This window comes from Melanerpes formicivorus, unplaced genomic scaffold, assembly GCF_026170545.1.
Source record: "Melanerpes formicivorus ecotype bairdi unplaced genomic scaffold, bMelFor1.0.p_v2 SCAF_4, whole genome shotgun sequence".
In the NCBI taxonomy this organism is placed as follows: Eukaryota; Metazoa; Chordata; class Aves; order Piciformes; family Picidae; genus Melanerpes; species Melanerpes formicivorus.
In genome coordinates, this window is record NW_027142356.1 from 12,188,152 (window position 1) to 12,212,409 (window position 24,258).

A 24,258-nucleotide genomic window follows, 5' to 3' on the forward strand; every position below is an offset into this window, starting at 1 on the left:
CTCTCTGAAGACTGAACCTCCTCAAAACTTTCTTCCAGGTGGTGACAGAAGGCAGGAAAATGGCACCTTCGTGTTGCCCACGCAGGGCTTTCCAGTTTACACTGCTGTCGTGGTGTAGAAAAAAAATGGAATTTTTTTTTTGAAGTATGTGAAAATATCCCTCCCTGCTGGGGATCTTTCTCTTGGGTGTGTGCACCATGACCTCTTTTGTCTGATGAGGACAGAGAGGAGTGAAAAAGAAGAACCTTACACATGCTGCTTTTGGCATCAGGACACCCTAATGGACTTCCCATCTTCTGGACTGCAGGTGCATCTCAGCTGGGCATTCAGGCATTCACTCCCCCTGCACCCATCACTTTCACGTTCAGTCCAAACAGGGGATGATTCATAACTGGTAAATGTTATCCCTTGTACTCATACATGAATGGCTCAGAACCCTTTTTACCCTTTTTTTAAAGCATATGTGAACACACCAAGTTGTTAGGAGATTTTTCTGAGATTTCTTGCTTGCTGTGGAAGATTTCCTAGGCAAGGGAAACAGCACATAAAATGGAAATGTAAGCATTTCCTCTAAACCCCACCCTCTATGGGTGCAAAGAATCCACTTAAAACATATAACCAAATGTTATTTAATATCTTAAAAAGTAACACAATCCAAAATGGATATTTCACACAACACTACATAAACAACATGAACACAATATTACCATATGGAGGGACTTTCAAATATAGACTTACAAAAATCCCTGTCCTTTTTTTTTCTTTTTTCCCTTTAAATTATTATACTAAGCATGACAAGTAATCATCATTTACAATATGGTACACTGACACGATAAAAACCATGTTACAAATGTGCTGTTATAAATCAGTAACGTTAGGGAAGACATTTCATGAACTGCAATTATTTCATATGAAATACTATACAATATAAACAGAACATCCATCTTGGATGACCTTTACAGCAACCAGAGACCAAGTACTTTATTTATTTTTTTTTTTCAGTGCAAACACATTTATACAAGGCAGTCTTGGCTGCAAAACTCCCTTCTAACATACAGTAAGTCCCACTTGCATTTATTAACTCATTTAAACCTAATGCAACAGCCACATTCAGTCACTCACAGAAAATTACCTGCAGGATTACGATCCCTTTAAACTTAAGTCTCCTCCACATATAAAAGTAACATCCGTGCCAATTACTCCAAGGGCCCTTTCATACTTCTGGGTGGGAATCCTTTGGGTGTCTCTAACCACTATACAACACGAGGGCAGCGCACTGCGTGGAAAATCGCCCTTCCAAGGTGGGAAACACACGGTGGCTGTTGGAGCACCCTGGATGGGCAGCTCTGCAGCTCACTGGGGGTTCAACCCAGGCTGCCCCTCCAGAGCCAGGTGTGCGCATGGACTTGTGCTCCTTCTCTGCATTTAGCATCTTGGGGCAGGGGCGGGGGAGGAACACGGAAACCCTCAGCTCGATACTGAGCTTCAATGGAGTTAACGACCCATTCCCATCTCCATCAGATCCACGGGAGATCAGGGGAGTTACGCCAGACTTGCATCTGCGTAACTGAAACCAAGGTTTAGAACGCCACGATAAAAGAAGCGTGACAGTCCCATTTTCTTCTAGCACCAATGTGGCATTTGGTGGCTCCACTGCATGTTTCTCATGCAGCAACGATGCACTTTACGTATGCTGGGGGGAATTTTTTAGATATATACTTTTTTAAAAAGAATTTTGTAAAAAATAGAACTTTTCTCTCTAATACTGTACAGTTTTCTCCCAAAGAGCAAAGAGAATTGTAAACTGTGGGTGCGACACCAGATAGATTAGGAGTGCTACTTGCTTTCTCAGCACAACACTCTGCGTTGGGGAAAGCTCTGTGAAATGTTTTGGAAAAACAAATTTTTAATTGAAGTAACCATTTCTAAAACCACTGCCCGCAGCACTCTTATAACTGGAGACTTGGTTGGTTTTGGCACTGCTAATCCAGGAGTCTCTGCAGGACTGCAAAGCAGTTTCGCTCTTACTGAATGCACCAAAAGAGTAACTTCACAGAGTATAAATATGGAACATTTTGGATAAGTACTAAAATTATTCCAGTAACTTTAAGAAAGTAACCGGTTAATAATCCGGTCCGTAGACTCTTAGCCTTTGCTTTTCCCAAGGTGCCTGGGCATAAAGCAGGGTCAGCAAACTCTGCCTACCTCCTAGGCTCCCGAGGCTTAGCTGGTACAACTGCTTTGAGGGCCTCAGGCAAAAAGGCATGATTTAAGTGTAAAGTATTATCCATATTTGTGATGGCCTCTGAATACTGGTGTGCTTGTTCTCTCTCCTAAAAATGACTACTACTGGCAAGCACTTAGGCCACAGTTTTCATTAAAATATTTGTTTTCCAATACATTTTAAAGTTGAGTGAATGTTGTTTCGCATATAACAGACATTTTACAATGGTGCAAGAAGTCAAATGGCTAACGATGGATAGTTAAAAACGGCAAAATTGGCTCAAGCGCTGAGTGCGGGTGAGTTTGTATCAGGATAATGGTACTAGGTTTGCTGAAAGAGGGGTTTGTAAATCTGGATTTGTATATAAATGTGATCTGCTTAGGTTCAACTGCCACTTTCCTCCTTTGGTTTTTTTGAAAAATCTTTCTTTCTTCCCTCTTGAAAGATGGCTTGTTGCAGCTGGCTACTTTTCAAAAGCCAGTGTTGTTTTTCTTGGAAACCTGCCCATGTTCTTTGAACAATAGGCACACACCTCGAGTAGGGACCCTAATACTGCTCCCACTGAAGTTAATTAAAGGCTGTTGGTAATTTCCATAGGAGCAAATGTTTCAGATGCACACAACCTAGAGAACAGAGTGCATGTCATTAAAGGAAGAGCTGTTTTAGCACCCTTGCCAGTTCAGAGAAACCATGACCCGATATGTTGACAAAATGGAGGCAGAACAGGGCCCAAAATATTTGAAGGCTGCCAAGAAAATACCCAGAGTGTCTTCTGTTAAACCCCCAATTGTCAATTGTATTTCACAGAAGGCAGATGTTCCTAATTTGCTAAATTACAAATACATTTTCAAGTTCTACCAGGCAGAAATTTTAGCAGTAACTGGGGACAGGATGGAAGGTTTGAGCCTCCCCTTCACTTTTATCCTAATTATGCAGCCTTGTCAAGGTCTAAGTGACTCATCTGAAAGCCAGATTTTTAATATTGTAAAAGGAAATTGTGGCAATGGAAACACGATGACTTCATACGCAAGCATTGACACAAAAGAGAATGCCATGACCTAATGCTTCAAAGTTTTTAACCTTGCTTTGTACAATACACTTTTCACGTTGCTGCATTTCATCAAATTCATGGAGGTAGTTATATGTGTAAAAAAAATTACCATAAAAGTAACATGTTGTATTATAATAATACATATTAAGTGTGCAAAATGCCGACAGATTTGTGTTGACCCTTTACAGTTGAACACAACACAGATTCAACCTAATCTAACTCTGTAAACCTTTAAAGTCATACATTAGAAGAACGAAAGACAAGCAACCATGTAATACAAGGCTATGATTTCATCAAAGGATTAGGGTGACATAAAGCACTCAGGCTCCACTCTTGTGGTTTTGTTACCAGAACCTCAAGATGGATTTTCTTTATATTCCATTGTTGATTTTAAAAGGAAAAAAAAAATTAAAATAAAATTCAAGATTAGAACGTTTCTACTTGAAACTTCTGTTTACATTCCATATTCCAAGAGTCACATTAATATTGGTACAATGCCATGTCAACATTAATATGACATTTATGTTGCCTGCTGGTCTCTGGGAACTTTAGGAACTAACATAGGACACAGTTTATAGGTAGGTACTACTGCATTTCATCAGAATTATGTCTCCTGTACAACCGGCTGCCTGCATAAATTCTGACTAGTTTATGACAAACAAGTGTTTTCCTCAAAGGTGAAACTCGCTGTTCACCACTCACATTTTAATACTGCTGTTAGTACTGTCAGATCATCACTGTAAATATTTTTTTTATCGTTTTGACTCTTTTATTTACTGAAGTGATACATACTACTGGTGTCAGAGTTCATCTCAGAAACAACATCACAGTCGGCCACTGCATAGTATATGACATTTCCCCACAAAAACTCTGACTCTAGAGTTCGCATGGAATAAGTACGGCTGGAGTTACATACTGAATAATAAGAGGCGTCATGCAAAGCATTATATGGTAATTAGAGTACATCTTGGAAGGTATGATAAGGCAGAAGGCTAAAGGCCAAGTGACTTTGATAACCAACCAAAAGCACAATAATTTCCTTTATATGCACTGAAAGGTCTTATTGCTCCTACGAAACGGGAATCATACACCAAAACCAAAGAAACCAGACCTGTGCATCGACTGGCTGTTGTTGACAGAACTGGAAACTGATTGTGTCCAGAGCTAGAAAGCTGTTGGTAAGTACATAAACTATATCCAACTGTGTAACATAAGGCTGAATCTTCAGTAAAAACTTCTGATGACGACAGAGAACATGAGTGAAGTTCAAATGACTTTGTGTACAGAGTAATACAGGTCACCAGAACCTGATGAAAATACTGGGTTTTAATATGTACAATTGGTTTTCAGACCTGTGTACTACAAAAGCTAGACAACATAAACATCCTTTTCCTATGCAAGTTTGGGCTGTTGAACATTTTCTTATGTTTGTTGTTCTTCCACCAATTCATCCATTTGATCAAAAAAAAAATAAAAATAAAAAAGAGAGAGAAGTTAAATTTGAAGTCATTTTGTTGCACTACCAGGTTGCACGAGTAACAGAGCAGAATGTGACTTTATTCCTAAAAATTACTCTTGGACTTTAACTATCCTTAGAAGTTACTCTGCAGTAATTAGCATGGTACTAATTGCTTTAGAGTAACAGTTTAGGGGAGAGCAATTAGGATATACCATACCTACAGAATTCAGGTTTCTACTGCCAACCATGTGGACACATTTAATTTCTAGAAATTAGACATGTCTGTAAAATGCTAAATTGCAAAGAACATCCACTGAATAAAAAGGCCAGAAGTTTATAGTTCTCTAAATTTTGTTCTCTGATAATCACTACAATGTATGCTATTTTTAATAGCCTAATTTAGGCACTCTATTTAATAAGCTACATAAAATAGATTTATGTCCTTCCACTAGAAAGAAATCAGTTCTTCAGGCCATACTTGTCATTTATATCATAAAGAATATTTTTGTTCTAAGAAATTAGTTATCCTGATTCATATATTAATGGCAAGTTGCAATACCAGAAGTGACACAAGAATTAGATTATCTTTTTAAAATACTTTATAACTGAAGACATTTGTTATATTTCGTGTCACTCCACATTGTGGCTCCATGACAGTTATAACTCTCCCTTCCCTCCCCACTCCCCCCTCTACTGAAGGCCCACCTCCTCATTTTTGACTATGGAAGGTCAAGTAGCAAGTCTCAGTAAGTAAATGTCTCTCATACTTTTGAAACACAAAAGGAGAAGCCATCTCCCTTCCCACCCTCCATACTTAATAAAAACCCAAACCAAAACAAGCCCCACACCTTTTTACTTGCCGATACAGGTATTTGCAAACTTGTGTCACAAAAACGCACAGTGAAAATAACTGATTAGGATTAATAATTCACAGATAGAGCTGAGGTCATCACTTGTCATGTTTGGCATTGTTTTCCTCATCGTGGTTCCTGGCTGGTTATTTTCAGCAGTGGCTCAGTTTTTGAAGTAAGAAACAATCAACTCTGCAGCAGAGTTTAGCCTCTGACCAGGGGCATCACATATCTGTGGCATTTTTTGTTTAAATGAAATTGGCAACTGCATGGACATTGAAAATGCAGATTACACTTACAGTGTCTAGACTTTTATCTATGTGCTCAGTTACAATTAAGTGAAGCAAAAAGTGTACATATTATCCCTACTGCTATTTCTGTTGCTACAGAGCCGCAAATGTGAAAAGCAATACCTTGAAATAAAGATATCTCTGTTGCCCCTAGTCTACATAGCAGCACAGTTTAAGTAAACACTAAAACTGTGGTTGAGATGCTCTCTTAATTTTTCCCCAAAGATGTAAACATCAGTCCCAGTGTCGTAAACTTTGCTATACAGGATGAGACAGAAGATCTGAGGCAGGATGACTATCAGACACTAGTGACAGAAGCTTGCAGGCAGTTAGCAGGTTTCTGCAGTTTCTCAGCTTCACTTGTTGGTGGGTCTGCAGTGGCTCGGAAGGTGAATGTTGGGCCTGCGCCACCATGTGCAGGGCTCAGAGCAGGGTTCTGACGTCTGTTGCTTTCAACAATACTTGAAGTGTTGGATGCCAGGCTCTCGCGAGTACTAGAATGGAAAAGAAATATATATACACACTCATATATGACATGCCTATATATCCATTGCCCAGAAAGGAAAGGAGAATAGAGTGTTTTATAATAGGCTTCCTGTGTTTGTATGGAATGTCACATCAATGAACCATCTCATTTTGATGGTACACATATGTTCCTCCAAAATGGGTTCCAGAGGTACTCAGCAGTCACCATATTGTAACAAAGGTATAGCACTAAGCAGAGCTGAAGCTGCCACACAGACTGTAAACTGAACCCATATCAAGCATCTGGATTTTTCACTCGGGGAAATAGCTTCCATCTTGCACGTGGAACATATTAATTTTCTTTCCTGAATGGTGCATTTTTGCACAAACTAGCTTCATCAAATCAGATAAGTGACCAGGGAAAGCTGGGAGAGCAATCATGTAACAGAGTTTCCTCTGTCATCTCCTCTTCTACCTATGTCTTTGTGCACAAAATAGTAACTAAAAATGCTACTTTACATTAAACCTACAATGCTTCTAAACACAACACTTCAATTTTGCTTTGCAGCTAAGATAACTGCAACTTACAAGATTCTGAGAAATCTTAACTGCCTGGTCTGTGATTATGCTCTGAACAAGAACCAGTGCTGCTATTTCATTCCTAAAATGGACAACGCTCCTGTAAGTTCCAACATACTGTTTAGCCATGGGAGTGACAGGATACTTCGCATTTTTAAAGACTAAGCCTTTCAGTGATACATTATGAACACAGAAGAGCCTGTATTTGTGTCTGTTCAGCTTTTAAAAACTCAACCAAGGTATGCTAAAGCTGGTTTTACCACTACTACTCTGTCTCTTCTCTTTCTGCTCTCAGTTTTTGATCTCCCGTGTAGAGACATTTGGTTTTCAAACAGCCAGGTGGCCCCCAGTTCTCTATATTTCACTTTGCAAAATGACATCATAATTTGCTATGGAGATGTTCACAGAGTACATTTAGAGGACTGAATTGGTTTGTGGAGTAAGCACTAAAAAGAAAGATACTAATGACAGAGCTTCATAGTCAGTTTAAAGTCCACCTAAATTTACCTGCTACTGAAAAGTGGCAGCTCTTGCCTGCCTTTTGTGGACCTGACCCTGCCACATGTTCCTGCTGTTTCCCTGATGCTGAGCCTTGCAGCCAGCCAGAACAGGGCCACTCTCAGTTAAGTACTAGCCCTAAGAAGGGGAACAAAAAAAAAAAAGAGAAAGAAAAAAAAGGGAAAAACAAAAGGAAAAAAAAGGTTAGTGCTAACACCAGGGGAAGAGTAGGACTCTGGATGTGGCAGAGCAGACATGCCAGTGCATGGCACAAGGGAGGAAAGAAACACCTTGTTCAGTTGTAGGGCAGATTTAAATCATCTTAAATTGACTGAATCTGGAAAACCTTTGATGCTTTTTGGGAAAACTTCCACAGGTCTTTTAAATGGATCAGAAAGGTACTGATCACGTTCTGCCAGCTATCATTATTGTCAGTGGTTCCAAATGCACAGAGTAAAAGATCTCTGCAAGCTGCAGTGATGTATGGTGCATTTCTCTTACTTATTTTTTGATTCTGCTTCCTCTGCCTTTTAATTAAAACAGATGCAATCTTCCTTTATTTGGTTAAGACTATTTAGTATTTTATCATTCTTTATGGGATGGCCAATTCTGGATCTTCAAACATTTCCTATTCTGGTTATTACAAACTAACCATTACAACACGTTTACACAAAGATTGTTGTGAGAGTTTGGCATGCAGAGTGCCAAAATGAGCTTTCTTCAGGTGACGAAAGAGCAGCAGAATTATATAAGCTCAAAAAATTAAGGAATTAAATTGACAGCTGGCATTTGCTATATACAACTTGCATAAAAGCAATGAACAAAATACTGTAAAGCTTCTTTCCCCAGTAGTGATAAACTGCTCACACAATGACTTTTGAAGTCAAATGACCATTGCAAATCTCTGTAAACTACATCCTTTTTTCCATCCCCCACATCTCTTCTTTTTCCAATTTGTCATGCTTTAAAAATACAGTCTTCTTCCACAGTTTGGAACTGGTAATTTTGATTTCCTAAGCAACATTGTACACTTCAGTTTAAATGAAAAGATATGACCACACCTTGGAAGTCAACAATTACACCATCAGTGGAGGCTAGCTAGGGAACATCACCACATGCATGTCCTGTTCTTAATACTCTTCCCTAGGCATCTGCTAATGGATGCTGTCAGATCTGGATGAATCTAGGTGATGGATGCTGGATAGCTTCTTTTGTATTTCCTGGATAAAGGGCTGTGGAATGTATTTTTTCTTCTAAGGAAATAACAGCATGGCAATTCTAGCCAAAGGCCTGAATTCACCCTCATCTCAATTTATTTCTATAGACCTATACCAAGGAGTGACCAAAACTCAGCAAAATCATTCAATTTAATCATCTTCATGCAATGCTCATGAAAAAGCCCCTGAAATAGCTGGACTACATGCTGGTCTTACAAAACAACCCTACAGAACCTAGGTTTAAATTTCACTTTATGTGACCTTGCCAAAAAAAACCAAACAAACAAAACAATGACATTTGTTAATAAGTAAACAGTGAAAAAAAAGAGAGATGTGTGGAACACAATCATTATTAAAAGCTGCTTATCTGTTTCCCTTTTGATCTAAACAAAGTGGTATAGCAGCACTAAATTCAGTATGCTCACCACATTCTGTTCTCTTGCTAGCTGAGATTAAGATCCACAAGAACTTTAGTTTTTGTGTAAATAATTAGGGAAGGAAATGTCTGCCTTTGCATTAACCAGAAACACAAGCCTGATATTTGGCCAGCATACAGCATACATTTGGCTAGCAGTAGGCTAAAAGCAGATTTTTATTCGGTTGACTGACACCCTGTCCTGGAAATGAAATGCACTCTGGAGTAGGGCAAGCTTAGCAAGAAGCAAACACCACTGCATACTCCCCCACAAAAACTGACTGCAAATACAGCAAGAAGAGGTTACATTTAAGAACCCCAACAATACAAATACCCTCATACAACAGCTGGATGCGAGAAAGATGTCAAGCATCTGCAGAACAATCAAGAACAGGAACAAACTCAAGACCTTAAGTTTCTTTCTTGAGCTGGACTCAGTGTAAGTGGTACAATTTACTCCAATTATTTTTCAAATATTTTACTCAGAAAAATTATACATATGTTAAAAAGTCTGCTCTAGTCTGATGATCACTGCATGCTTCAGCAGGCCCAGTAATTACTGTCTTGTCATTAACATCAAGTGGGAGTAGCCATCAAATATGAAGGAAGTTATTGCAGTGACATGACTAACTGAAAATGAAGTTTAGTCCTGTGCAGAAGCAGTAAATCCTCCCCAGGTCTGAGAGCTTTTGCTATAGATTTTTTAAAAAATGTATTTCTGAGGAATAAAAACAGCCCCCTCATTTTCTTTCACTTAAAACATATCCAGACTTCGAGGTTTTGTTTTTAAAACATAGACAACAAGTAATTTAAACTGAAATTAGACACCGTAAAAGAACTACTACAGTAAATAATTTCTGTGCTCTTAGAGTTACTGCTCTGAACTCTGATGGGTTGCCATCCCTAGCAAACAAAACCAGTGAAGTTCCATTCCAGCAGGGACTTAGGACTGTTGAAGGCCAGACAGAGAATAAAGAAGGCTCAAGTGAAGGATTCTTAACCTGGAAATGAGCTTGTGAAATCTCCAGGATATAGAACATATCAGCAACTCTCTCCTCCCTAGACCTATAAGACTCCTAGCACCCTGAGACTTCCATGATGTCTGAGCTCCCTGCAATGGAAATGACTTACCAGCACCACCACATGCAAACATCTGGAATCTTTTCCCAAGTATCTTAGACAAAGTGCCCCCCCCCCCCCCGCTGATGCAGCACTGGGTCACCTCTGAAGTTTAAATATGCTGAGCACTTTCAGTCTCATGGGGGGAGCAGCTGCTCCAGTCCCACCAGTTTGCAATGGTGATAGATACACTTCCAAATCTTTTGAAGAAAACAAACAAAATAGCCCAAACCCAAAGTAATAGCCATGCTTTAGTTTTGCTTTGTTGCTTTGATTTTTTTTGGTTATGCCACCTAGTCATGTCTAGTCTTCTGACTAGTCCTGTTGATTATATCTAAGAGGGAAAAGGAAGGGGAGAATATGCAGGAGCTCATCCCTTCTATTCTAAGTGCAAACACAAGTTTAATACAGGGGGGGAAAAAATTACACAGGGAGGTTTTCAGCAAACAGAAGATGAACTAATACAGAGTCAATGCTGCAAATGGTCATTGGTATGGTAGGAAAGCCACACACCTCAATAGCAGATTGCAGTTGTAGAAAACACTGTCTGAAAATGTGTGCAACGGCTTAAAATAGCCCTATATTCTGTCACTAGTACCACACACATATAACTATAAATGGAACTTTCTAGTCTGTAAAGCTGCAATGAATGTGACAGTCCTACCGTGGAGAGTTGAACCCGCTGTCCACAGTAATGCTGCTGCTGTCCATGCTGTCCAGGCGGGCTGAGTGGGTGGCTCTCTGGTTGTTGCTATTTTCTGTTTCCTTTGGGGTGAGAAGAGTAAGATTCTTCTCAAACTTTCGCTGCAGATCCCTCTCCTTTTCTCTCTCTAGAAGCCACTGCATTGTACCAACATCATCCCTGTTCTTTTCTTCCTCAGCATTTTTGTTGTTCCCTTCCTCCGAGTCGTCATCATCAGATACGTTGTAGTAGTCGAAGGAGGCCTCCTGGTTGCCAGCTGTCTCTTGCTGTCTCTGTGAAACAGGCGTGACTTGTGTGACTGAGGTTACTATCGCTTGTTCAAGTTTCTCACATCTGACTGGCAATGTGTCAGAGGGGGTCTTTTGATGAGGCTTTAGCAGGGGTGTGCTAGACTTATGATAACTATTCACAGAAAGGGTGTTGTGCAGAGGTTTAAAGAGTGTATCCTTGCTAAATATTTCTTTCCTTTTATCAAGGCTGCTTGATTCAGCACTATGGTGTTGAACCAGCCGCCCATTTGCAATCACCTCTGAAGTTTGGCCAGCAACTGCTGTACCACTACTTGGGCCCTTTGGGGACTCGTCTTTGTGCACCCCAGGATCCCTAGCAATATGTTGAGACTGTCTTTCTGCAGGAGTAATTTTTTTGAGCCCATCTGTTCCTGTCAGCGTATCATGGTCCTCTTTATTCTTACCCAGTGGTGAAGGAGCAGTAAGCACAGTCTCACTGGATGTGTTGCACTGAAAATAGTCATCAACTGCAGATTTTGTAGTGCAGGAGTTGAGCTCACTGTATGGTGGCAAATTCTCTGTAGGCTTGCTTTGTTCCAATAGGCTACAAGAACTAGGGGTTTCTACACTGCCACTAGCTATTTCAGGGATGCAAGTCTCTTTGTAGCTTGCAGAGGAAATCAGAGCCCTTTGATGACTAAGTGACTGAGATGGCCTTAAGGTACTATCATCAATGAAGGTTTGGCTAGTTGTTTGGTCGTCTGGGCTGCAGCCTTCACCTATATCTTCAGGTGTGCCTAAAGTAGCTGAGCCCAGAGGTCCCTTGGAGTTATCCATGGATCTAGACCTTTCCTTAGCCTTACTTGACCGCTCATTCCTTGATCTTCTATCCTGTGTATGGCTGTGGCTCCGATGGACCTTGGAGTGAGAGCTTCCCCTGGAAGGTTCAGGGAAAGGCATTTCAGTTCTTCTTTTGGCCAGCTCACCAGATACATCCCACTCTGGTGTCATGGGAAAATGAGATTCAATCATGCTAGGATTGCTGTGCATTATAAAATTATCTCCCTTGTGTTCTATTATAAAACAGCCTTCCCGTGGGGATCGAGTCAAGGGATCATAGAACTCATACTCCCTTTCAGCAGGTATGTCCAAATGAGAGCCATCTGATGGGTCTCCTTTGGACACCCGGGTCTTGCTGTGTGACCTCGATTTCCCATGAGATTTTCTGTGATTCCTGCTCTTTTTACTTCGTCCACTGTGGTGAGCTGAAGATCCTGCTTTGCTTCGTTGAGCTTTTTCTTCTTCAAGTTTCTTCATTAGTGCAGTGTGCCTCATGACATTTTCCACAGTCAAATCTGGGTTAATGCGCCTGATAATCTCCATTTCTACCTCTCTAGGTATAGTGGTGGGGGTGTCCTCATCCCTTAGTGGCCACTCCTCTGGAGGAAACTGGGCAGAGAAGTTTGCCAACTGTTTTGTCTTGTCCTTCTTAAAACTTAATCGGAATAATTTGAGTCCAAATTTCTTAGACTGCTTTTCTACATCCTTAGGCTTTGTGAGTGTCTCTGCTTTGTAAGAAAAATTGACAGTACTTTTACTTTTCTCAGTAGGTGGGACCTGACACAATGAAGGAGGACAGTAAGAGTCTTTACAGTCTTTTGCTGATTTCCTCTGTAGGGTAGATGCATGCATGCTGTGCATGTCTTCTCTGCAACAATGGCAGGAGTCGCAGTGGTTTTTGGGTAGTGTTCGGTCCCTGACGCATCCCGAGGTGGAAGGAGTTATAGTTCCTTGTTGTGGAGAGGTACATTGAGACCTGTCAGGTATCCTCTCATCCAAATGGTACCATTTGCTGTTAGTTCTTATGAGAGATGGTGTTATAAAGTAAGTCTGCGGGGTTACAATGAAATAGCCATCCGGAGTTGGGTATATTTTCCTCTCCCGTACAAGCATATTCAAGGTATGTCGAAGGATTTCTGGACTGGGTGTTGGAACTCCTAGAAATGACAGCAAACACATATCATGGAGTGCATAAAAACCACAAGGGACTTTCTGGATTCCTCCCTCCCCACCAAAAATCTGTTTTACCAATATGCAAGCTGGAATATGCTGAACAAACAACTCCAGTGAAGCACTTTGTTAGGCATTCTCTTGTCTGTTTGTTTTTCCACTTAGCTTCTACACTTCAGACCTATCAATTATTAATTAAATAGAAAGAAGGCCATTAATGGAGTGTTAAGGTAAAAAAAAAAAAGAAAAACCAAACAGGAGGTAACTTCTAGTCATTTCCATTGTGCAGGTGACATTAAGCTAAAAGATGAAATTACTGGAAATCCAAGGGTGTCAGGGGAAACGTTTCAGTTCTACTCTTCTTCAATTCTCAAGCTCTACTCTATTTCAATTCACCAGAGCTCGCCATTACAATGCCCGGTCACATATAAAACAGTGTTTATTTGTTACTTTGGATGCTTAAATTATTTTTACACAGAAAAATACTACACAGAAAAACCCCACAACGTTGCCCCACACTACCTTTTTATTACAAACTTGATAGAACTCACCTGCTCCCCCATTAAAACATTTCAACTACATCACAGCTGCTCCAAAAAAAGACACACCTTGAATGACACAGTTCCTCTTACCTAAACAGACTTTTACACTATGCTGGAAGTTACAGATCTAGCTCCTAAAAATCTGCTTCTCTGAGTTCCCTGTCTTCATTATGAAATATGAAGGACACTATCTTAATCATGTATCACACACTGATAGAGGGGCAAGTATAACAACCCTGCAGCAATGCCACACCAGCCACATGGTAGACTTGGCATTGTAAGCCTTGTCCTTCCCACTACCAGTCCTCTTGCTGGGTTCAGTGGCAGAGAACAATATTGTGTAAGATTAAATACTATGTTAATATGCTGTGCATAGGAGTAAGTTCCAGCTGGAGCCAAGGAAACAAGAAATGTAGTTTACAACTAGTTAAAAAAAAAACCCCAACCAAACAAAAAAACCCACACAAACACTGGTTTATGGTGCATAAGAAAAAAAATCCTTCAAAATGTTCAGTGTAAAATAGCTGTCTTCAATCAATACATTTTGTTCAACTAAAACACACTTCTGTTTTAACTTAATGCTGGGCCCTGACCTGGTTTACATTGCGAGAGTGACAGAAATTTTTTTCAGAAGTTTTGATAGTCTATTCTGACCTAAAAATGTATTATTTATTCTGGGTCTTCATTAAAATACAAAAATAAAAGAAATCAGAGAGTAACTTAGGTTGGACCTCATGAAATCATCTGGTCAAGACCCCTACTCATAGCCAGGCCAACTAAGATTAGGTTGGTAAGGGCCTTGTTGAGCCAAACTGACTGTCTTCAAGATAAAAATTCAGTGGAATCATGCATGTAAATACATTTCAAGTATGTGTCTTTTGCAAAAATGCTTCATGGAAAAAAAATCTCAGGCAGGTGTACCTGCCACAAACACAGTATCTTCAGTAGCAATAAAGTCACATGGAATGCTACACAGGAGATGCACCATGGTAATGCCAAGATGAGAACCAAACCATGACAGGTAGGAAAGGTGGAATGGGCTGCCCAGGGAGGTGGAGGAGCCACCATCACTGGAGGTGTTTAGGAAGAGACTGGATGGGGTGCTTGGTGCCATGGTTTAGTTGACTAGATAGTGTTGGATGATAGGTTGGACTCAATGATCTCAAAGGTCTTTTCCAACCTGGTTAATTGTATTCTATTCTACAATGTCTGGTCACCAACTCCTCTCCCACACGTCAAAGCCTGGAGCCTGCAATTCACTGACCTCCTTTTGTTAGCAAACATGAGGATGACAACAAGAGCTCTGACACTATGGCCAACACCTCATCATAAAATAAGCAATGAGAAGTAGAGAAGTTGTACTAATTCCTTAACTCACCCTCTTCTGTGCTACAGGGTTGCAGACAACATAGTAAATATTCTTACATCTGGCTTTGAATGTTGTTTGAATTTAGGGACATGACCATACTGCTTACATCCAATCATATCTGTAACTAACAATCTTACAATGGAAGAGCAAAGGGTTAGGAATAACATGGACGCAGTTACAGAGAATGCACCAGGGCAAGTAAATATATTTCATGCCCGTGAGTTGAAAGATTGGGGCTGATCCAGACACAGGAATGAAGAGGCAAAAAATGGATGTAATTTGAGAAAATAAATTAGGCTGAAAACTGGAAAGAATATGCAAATAAAATGGAGAATCAGGAACATTTCTCCTCTTTTCATGTGAGTGTCCACAATTCATGTGATAATCCTTGAGAGAGTAAGACCTCTAGAACTGCTGGATGAGCAAACATGGCAGAAATAGTAACGGATGGCAAAACCTAAAATCCAAAGAGCCAGGGGAAAAAAAGATTTACCCATCCCTAGTCCTATCTCTCTGGACTGAAGTAAACAACATGCTGAATTTCCACTGGATTGTGAGGCAGTAGCAACCCAAGAGCAGGCTGCTTTCTGCATAAGCTTTCAGTAAAGCAGAGCAACATAGAGTGATTTCAATTCCCATAACAACCAGCAGTCATCTAACCTCTTCTTTCCTGTGATGGAGCTGCTATGCCTACATGAGTAACATTGCCCCTTTTAAATTATACCTTGCATCACCACAAAAAGTGGATGACCCCAAAGTCAACCTCATGTTCTCTATCCTGTGGTGAAAATGCACTCCAGGGTCCAATCCTGGTCCAACTGAGATACAGTTGCTGTGCAGGAGCCAAGCTCTTCCTGCTTCTATATAACTAGCTTGGCTGATCCACTGCATGTTTCAAGAGCTCACATGTAAATACCTCAACAAGTACCTGCCTTTGTCTGTGAGAATTTGGTTCTTCATCCTTACTTTACTTAAAAGACTTTTCTTAATAGACTGTTTCAAAAATGTTGGATAAAAATAGGAGAGAGGAAAGCAACTCTCCTGGGAGTTTGAGCTGGAGACTATCACTTTTATCACTTTCAGCATACAGTACATCCCTATGGTTCCCTAAGCCAGCAGTGACAATGGCAGATGCAGATCTTTGGAGTTCAGCATCGCCCTAACGCTGCCTATGGGTTTTTTTCAGATCTCTTTCGGATACTTAGGAAAAACAGAAATAGACCCAAACTTGAATTAGACTTTCCTGCATTGTGAGAAGGAGCACGACATTACTCTGACTCCCATTGTTGCTAATTTTAATACAGATTTCCTAGCTCTGTCAAAAGTTTTCTGTTTATAGCAACCTGCCCACATCATGTCTATACATAACCGACCCTGCTACATTCAGAAGCCTCCTTATGGTCTCCCTTCCTCCATTAAACAGCATCAAGAGGAAAAAAACCTAGTAGTCTAGAGACTCTAGCATATAAAATATGACATGACAGCAGTGGTGTTATTTAAGATTATGTAGTAGTTTAATAATTCAAAAGCAGAAACTGTCTGGACACTGAATCATCAGACATGTACATTTTCTGCATCTCAAGAGAGTCTGCTTTGCCATCCACGGAGCTTCCAGACAGAAGATTATGTCTTGTTTGCTGCTCACAAAGAACACTGACCTAGGGTGAACTCAGCTAATGTAAGACACTTACTTTAAGTGCTACATATACATTTCCCTTATTTAAAGGGTGAACAGTTATGAAGGTGAACATCAGAGGAATTTGCCAGCTTTCAGAAAAACATTCACTTCAAAAGCAACCTAGTCCACTACACATGGATTTTCTACACTGAGATTCTGAACACCTCAAAACAATTTTAATAAATACATGAACAAAATTGAACAAAACAATAGTTTGAGAATTAAAAAATTCTTACTAAAGGAAGCACAGACAAAGGCATGATGCTTTGCTCAGACAGGTTCATACAGATAAGAGGGTCTGGCTGCCAAACACAGGAACAGAGGTTACAGTCTTAGCTCCTTATACTGGATTTCAAAGATTTACATTTAATGTGTGGGATTTAAACCATGGTCAATAAATTATAAAGTAGGGCTGTACAAACATCTCATTGTTTTAATTCTAAGTTAGAATAATGGGAGCATGTGCAGCAGAGGCCCTCTTCCTTTTTATAAAAACCTGACAAATAACAAAAGCCACAAATAAGATATGCATTATCATTACAAACTTTCTCAATAAATTCATGAAAAATACATCTGAAGTAGTATTTAAATGGTGTTAAATCTGCTAAAATTATTTTCTCCTGAGCTGATGCTAAGGCTTAACAAGGGATAAAAGAAATACTCTGATTGGCTCATGGAATACTAGTTAAGGATATGGAGTGGTTGCTATGTGATGTTATAAATAATTAGCATACCTTATTTCAGATAGAGCCATGGCCCAGATTTATGCCTGCACAATGGCTCAGCAAACTAGAGGGCTAGACTGCAAGTGTAAGATCTTGCACTGAGGCAAGAGGCTTATTATTCTTAGGCAGTTTGAGAATAGCATCTGGGGTCTTAGGAAATTTATACACACTATGAAACGCAGTGAAGCATCTGTTCATTAAAATACAAACAATACAGGCAGACAAATGCTGCTACAGGGTGAGATACAGAAAGGTTATGTGACAATGACAGATACATTTACACTGGTAAATGGTGTCTCAGTTTCTCTTTCCTAATTCTATGCTGAACCTATCAGAATATGGGAGGACATCAGATATTTTAAAATATCCACAAAGAATACAAGGGCTCAAAGAGCCACAACTGCAAACCCCACTTGGATGTGCTCCTGGGTGACCTACTCTAGGTGATCCTGCTCTGGCTTGGGGGGTTGGACTAGATGACTTTTTGAGCTCCCTTCCAACCCCTGAAGTTCTGTGTGACCTGTGTAATTTATGAGAGAGTTTGGGCAAACAAGTGGAAAAAATATCACTCAGCACAAGAAGAGGCTGTGTTTATTGGAAAAGACAACATTTTGGAGTAATCTTGTAATCATCCTGAGATAACACCTATGTTATGTCTGGGAGAGAAAGGTATTTCTCTAGAGAGGGGAATAAAGTTGGACAAAGGGTAGATTTTTTTCTTTTTTTTTCTCCCAAATAATTTTCCTTGTGTTTTGTGAAGGTAGAAAAACAAGGCTCTCGTGTTTTTAATCTCAGACTTGAGAAATGCATATGTTCATGGCTAGTGGGAAAAAAAAAAAAAGAGGCAGCAAGAGACTGTTTGCTAACTTGCCTCAGGCTTCTTCTGAGCAGAGTCTACAAAATAATCCAGCCTGTTGAATTATTTTTGATGTATGGTTCTGTCTAGCAAGAACAGTGCAACACACCAAGTGTGTTACAGATAATCAGGCTCCCAGGAAACCAGTAAGTTATCATTTCCAGCATGCAATGATGTTTCCTTAAAAATATTGATACAAGCACTGGGAAAATACTTGCAATCTATGGAACTCTTCTAGTACCTAGGTATGTAGAACATTACTTGGAAAAATAGAATCCAAAATACATTAAACTGGAATTATAATTGTGAACTCTGCCTTCTTTGCATTCTATCCCTTATAACTTTTATCTGTGCTTTCAAAATCAGCCAAGCATACTGAAAAACCCCAAACCAATAAAACCCACCACAAATTCAGACAGAAAGCCAGTATTTATGAAATGTACTCATGGTAATTTTCCCCAAAGTGCAATTATTAAATGTCAAAGAGAACTGTTTGTGTCAAACACAGCTCCCAATCCAGAACTGTATTTTAAAATACCAGAATTTATTATCAGATAAGCAAAATCCATGTAAGACTCAAGTAACTCTTGCTTTGAGATGTAAACAAAAAAATTCAAGACATGAAAACCTGGCTACAGTTAGGCTGCCTAGATGAGGTAGATGCATCAGTAGTTTTCCCACTGAAGCAATTTTAATTAGCTACTTTTTACAGCTGTAAAAGAGGCACAATAGAGTTTCTCAGTTTAGAGAAATGTAAATCCAGGCACAGAACAGTGTGCTCTCTTGAGCAGTAAACCTCTGCACAATGCTTTTACATCACTGTTCTAGATGCCTCTACAAGATGATGTTTTCATGATTTACCAACTCCAGATACAGACTTCCAGCAGGGAAGTGTATGCAAGACACATTCTTAACCCAGGTTTCCTTTTTTGATATTACAGTGTATTTAATACAAGACACATTGTCATTTTCCTGTTTAATAAATCTTACCAATTGCTGTCAAGAATATCTTAACAGCATTTACGAATTCGTAAGTGTATAGCTCTCTAAACCTTTCAGTCAGAGATAGTTGCCAATTAAAATAAATAAATACAAGAATTAAAAGATGTTTTAAGCAAGGGCAGTAGAGAAGTAAAAGCCAGAACTGTGTCTAAGAATGCTCTGAAAATCCTTGGAAACCAGGTTGACAACCTCCTTTCAGTTTAAATAAAATCCCTCCCTGAAGCAGGTGCATCATTGCCACTGGACTCTTATCACTTGCATCAGGTCACACCAATTTTGAGAGCCTGTCCTAGATGGAGAAAGACATGCACTATATGGGAAACATGCTCTTTAAGAGAGAATGCTTTACACAGAGTGGTTGTATCTATGGAGATTGGACAGTGACACATGAACTGATGCCAACAGAGCTCTTAAAAGCTATCTCACAACTGGCTTGAAAGTCACAAGCTGGAATAAGCCTGCTCTGTCTATGACACAAGCTTCGTCCTCTGTAACCACTGAAGTTGTGCTAAACTCTTCTGACTATGATAATAAAGAAGGTTATTTTCCAAGAAAAAAAACACAAGCAAGTTATTCTGATATTAGTCTGAAAAAAAGAAACAATTAAACAAAGTTTGCTGTTTGGTACCTCAAGTAATTTTTTTATATTTACAGAAAGTCAGGAATTAAACCTGCAAAAAGCATCAAGTGTGAATAGCTCTGGTCAAAGAGAGTTCAATTTTCTGTATATTTAAGAATAAAGAAAAGGTTAGAATTCTAAAGCCTCCTTCTGCTTTTGTGTAGCAGGTTGGGATTCATCAATAATCCCATCCAGAAAAGTAAAGAAAAACAGACTGCCTTCTTTAAAGGAAGCCAAAAGAGATAAGCAACCTGTTGGGTAGGGAATAGGGATTCTTTAACTGCCCTTTTACAGACATGCACCCATCTCACCAATGATTTATTCATGTCCAGTTACCTGGGAAGCAGGTTGTTAGGTGCTCCATTAGTGCTTCTTGGGTCACTTGCTTTCGGGCAGAGTTCATTGCTGAGATGGCCAGGCAAAGGATTTCCCCAAGTGGAATAAACTGTGACTGACTGATGGGAGACATGCTGATGGGTGATACATCACCTATAAAAAGACAACAGATGTGCAGTGAGGCATTTTGTTTAAAAAATCTGCTCATAGAACAAGAATGTAGAGATACAATTGGAGGAGATGCATACGGCTCCGTAGCGTTCGTACTCAGCTGGGGATAAAACTCTTACAATGGAGAATCATCCAACAGCTTATTTCAAAACTTACACACAGTAAACTCTGGGAAGTTGGAGATGAACACTATGAAGATACAGTTCTTCAAAGGAGGCAATAGATAAATTACCACTTACAGTTACAAAACCTTGTGCCTGATTAACTTAACCAGGTAACTGCACAAACAATATGTATTTGTCTGGACATAAAAGGGGAGATTTCACTTCCCTTTCAATGGCTACTGGTGTGGATGATGCACCATTTCCACTTGATAGAATATTTTTTTCTTAGTAGTGACAAAAATCAGGAAAAAAAAAATGTTGCTCAGTTAACAAATAACATTTTCACTCATCTGATAAAGTGCAGATCACCTTTTAGAGGCACAAAAAGCATCAAACATCTGAAGACTGATACCCTGAATACGTATTTCCTGGATCTACACATCAAATGCCTTTGTATAGACTACATATTTTCAGAAGTTTTAATGGTCTAGGATGACCTGAAAACTAACTTTGCTGTAACTTTTCACGTTGTCTTTAAACATAATTAACCCATATTTAAAAGTCAATTCAAAATGAAAGTTATAGGAGGAAGTACAATTTGATAATACTTGCATGACTATACAAATGCACACATACATCTTATATAAATACAGAAAGGCTTTCAGATTCTGCTCTGTACCTCCCCTTGAAGTCGTGGTAACCATTCCCCAGTGATCTCAGAGGGAAAACAGCAAGCTAGACTTCCTTTGCCAGCATAAGAAGAGTAACACAGAGTAACAAACACAACAAAGGATGTTTGACTACAAATGCTTTCCTGACCACAGGTCAGTCAGTGGCCAAGTATTAATTTTTACCTAAATGCCTTTGAAATCTCAGGGAAAATCACCCTATTTCTGCTATGACGGAGCAATACCTTGCGATCAAACCACTTTGAACTTTTCTCCACAATTCAGAGGATCTCATATTTACCCTATTAATTCTATATTCCTATTAATATACTAAACAGCACCAGTACTTTGTAAAACTGATTATTAAAGTGTATTTAATCTTGCATTATACTCAGCACTTTGGGAAAAATAATAAAATAAAAAGGAAAGATTTGTTGGGAGTAGCGAATTGCGTAACTGCTTCAGTGAGACTTACAAGCAGTATTTTTCAACACATCAGCAGTGCAATCTGTTGTACAACAGTGATATGCATTACCCAAGACATGACAGTGGTTTAAAATACACATTTGTGTTATGCTGTGTCCTGCCTGCTTCTCCTTAATCAGGCCTGACCAGAGCAGTGCCACAATCCCAACACAGGAGCATTCCTCCAGCTTCAACACAGTGCACCCCATGGTTGTCATCATTTTTACTTGACCACAGAATGATGATCTTGAAATACAACCTTTTCTGGGTGTTTTTTTATTCATATACACCTGAAAGGTTCCTGCCACATGCTTTACAGTCAGTGGCAAAAAAAGTTACAGGAAACATGAGGGATATACCTGCACATGACTAGGAAGCAAACACTATTTGTCTCCTCATCATTTGAGAATGGATGAAGAATATCACAGTTATAAAATTACTATTCACTAAAAACTGTAACTGCTGCCAGCTGAAAGTTTCTCATAGATGAAGTCTTTGTATTTAGCCAGACATGTAACTACTGTAAGTTCAGTTCAGTGCCATGTCAAATAGACTGGCATACAATGCCCTGAGTTGAGTTTTAACCTTATCAGGTTTACTGGGGACTCAAATAGGCTCCCTGGGTAGCTTTAAGGGCATCCAGGTGATGGACCATAACTTCCTGAATTGTTTCATCTGGACCATCAAAAATCTGCAATTCCTTAAACCAAAGCACCACAGCAAGAGCATCCCTGTGCCTACTCTCAGCCATGCACTCACACTGTTGCCTCCTCAGGCACGACAGGACAGTGGGAAGAAGGCTTCTTTCTTTCCCTTGCAAGTGGTACACTCAAAGCTACCCAGGATGATAGTTTTAGGATGTGAGAAGTGGGCCTCAATACCACAGCCAGCTTCCTGAAGTGGGGAAGGAACTCAAGCAAGGGTATACAAGAAGCATAGCAAGTGCTGCTAATTTGTGGAAGTTTGCTCTGCAGCCTCTCAGCTGCCCGCAAAAAAGGATGCTTGGACAAGAACTCAAACCAGTTACTCCAGAGCAGCCCATCCCTATCCCCTCACCACCAATAGCCTGCAAAGATCCACCTGTGGGATTAACAAATCCTGACTGGGAATAATGTAAAACTGGCTAAATTAAGAAATAATAAAGTTCTCCAGTATTTTAGTAATCTTGCACTTTGCACAATCTTTCCTTTCAAAGAAAGCCTCTGGCATTGCTTTTCTACGTTAGTGTGCAGAAAACATTGACTGCACATTTGAGCCCTGCCATCTGGGCTCTCATCAAAAGGAACAAACCAAGAGTTTCCTCTGAAATATTTACTATATTTCATGTAACTCATCAATGTATAAGATTCAGTATCAGTTCCTTAATGTTAACATAATCTCTAGCAAAGCATGCTGCAGTTAGTATGCCAGGGTAACAAACATCCCACTTGCAAATATTTGGGAGGTTAGCAACCATTTCATTAACTATAAAGAGGATTACAACTGTCCATAAAATCGTAGACAGTTTTGAATGCAACAGAAATGTACAACAAATATTGGTTTAAGTGAGAATCTTTGTTTCTGTTTTGTAAGGGACTATCAGCAGTTACGCCTTATTCTTTTCCACTGAACGCTCCTCGACCTTCCTTATTAGGAGAAGGGAACTATCGTTTCACCTCTATTGTGGCAGAATTACCTCCACAGCTGGTTGTCCATAACTGTCTGTTGGAGATCATCACTGGCACTTGGTTTAAAATGGCTAACACACATGTGTAAAACTTTCAGGAACTCTAGTGATAGAAAGCAAACCCCTCTCAACTCAGGGAGGCTCTAATTTGCCCAGTTTTAACTATCAGGTGGCTCTGGGAAATTAAAAGCACTCAGCACTCTGGACAAACATCTTTGATGCACAACAACAGAAAGTATCTTCTGTCTATGACTTAATTCAATATATTAACATGAAGTACATGCATACTGTTTAGCCTGTTGAACAGAAGGTTTACTACAGTATCACAGTATAACTTAGGTTGGAAAGGACCTCGAGGATCATCAAGTCCAACCTATCAACACAGACCCCATGACTAGACCATGGCACCAAGTGCCACGTCCAAGCTCCTCTTGAACACCTCCAGGGATGGCAACTCAACCACCTCCCTGGGCAACCCGTTCCAATGACGGATGACTCGCTTGGTGAAAAACTTCCTCCTCACCTCGAGTCTAAACTTCCCCTGACGCAGCTTGAGACTGTGTCCCCTTGTTCTGGTGCTGGTTGCCTGGGAGAAGAGAACAAACCCTTCCCGGCCACAACCACCTTTCAGGTAGTTGTAGAGGGCAATGAGGTCACCCCTGAGCCTCCTCTTCTCCAGACTAAACAATCCCAGCTCCCTCAGCCTCTCCTCACAGGGCTTGTGCTCAAGGCCTCTCACCAGCCTTGTTGCCCTTCTCTGGACACGTTCAAGTGTTTTGATGTCCTTCTTAAACTGAGGGGCCCAGAACTGGACACAGTACTCAAGGTGCGGCCTAACCAAAGCAGAGTACAGGGGCACAATGACTTCCCTGCTCCTGCTGGCCACACCATTCCTAATGCAAGCCAGGATGCCATTGGCCCTCTTGGCCACCTGGGCACACTGCTG

At 40.0% G+C, this 24,258-nt stretch overlaps 1 protein-coding gene across 13 annotated transcripts in view; it reads right to left on the bottom strand.

Annotated features, from left to right (window-relative positions):
* Positions 1-615: 615 nt before the first annotated feature.
* The window catches only part of STOX2 (storkhead box 2), a 150,369-nt gene continuing 126,726 nt past the window's right edge, over positions 616-24,258 (bottom strand). For all 13 annotated transcript variants that reach the window (XM_068136986.1, XM_068136992.1, XM_068136997.1 and 10 more), the window contains 3 exons: positions 20,239-20,391; positions 10,833-13,098; positions 616-6,369 (listed from right to left, as the gene is read on the bottom strand). In XM_068136986.1, the coding sequence (XP_067993087.1) occupies positions 6,174-6,369; positions 10,833-13,098; positions 20,239-20,391 (2,615 nt within the window). In that variant the 3' untranslated portion in view covers positions 616-6,173. The remainder of the gene's footprint in view (positions 6,370-10,832; positions 13,099-20,238; positions 20,392-24,258) is intronic.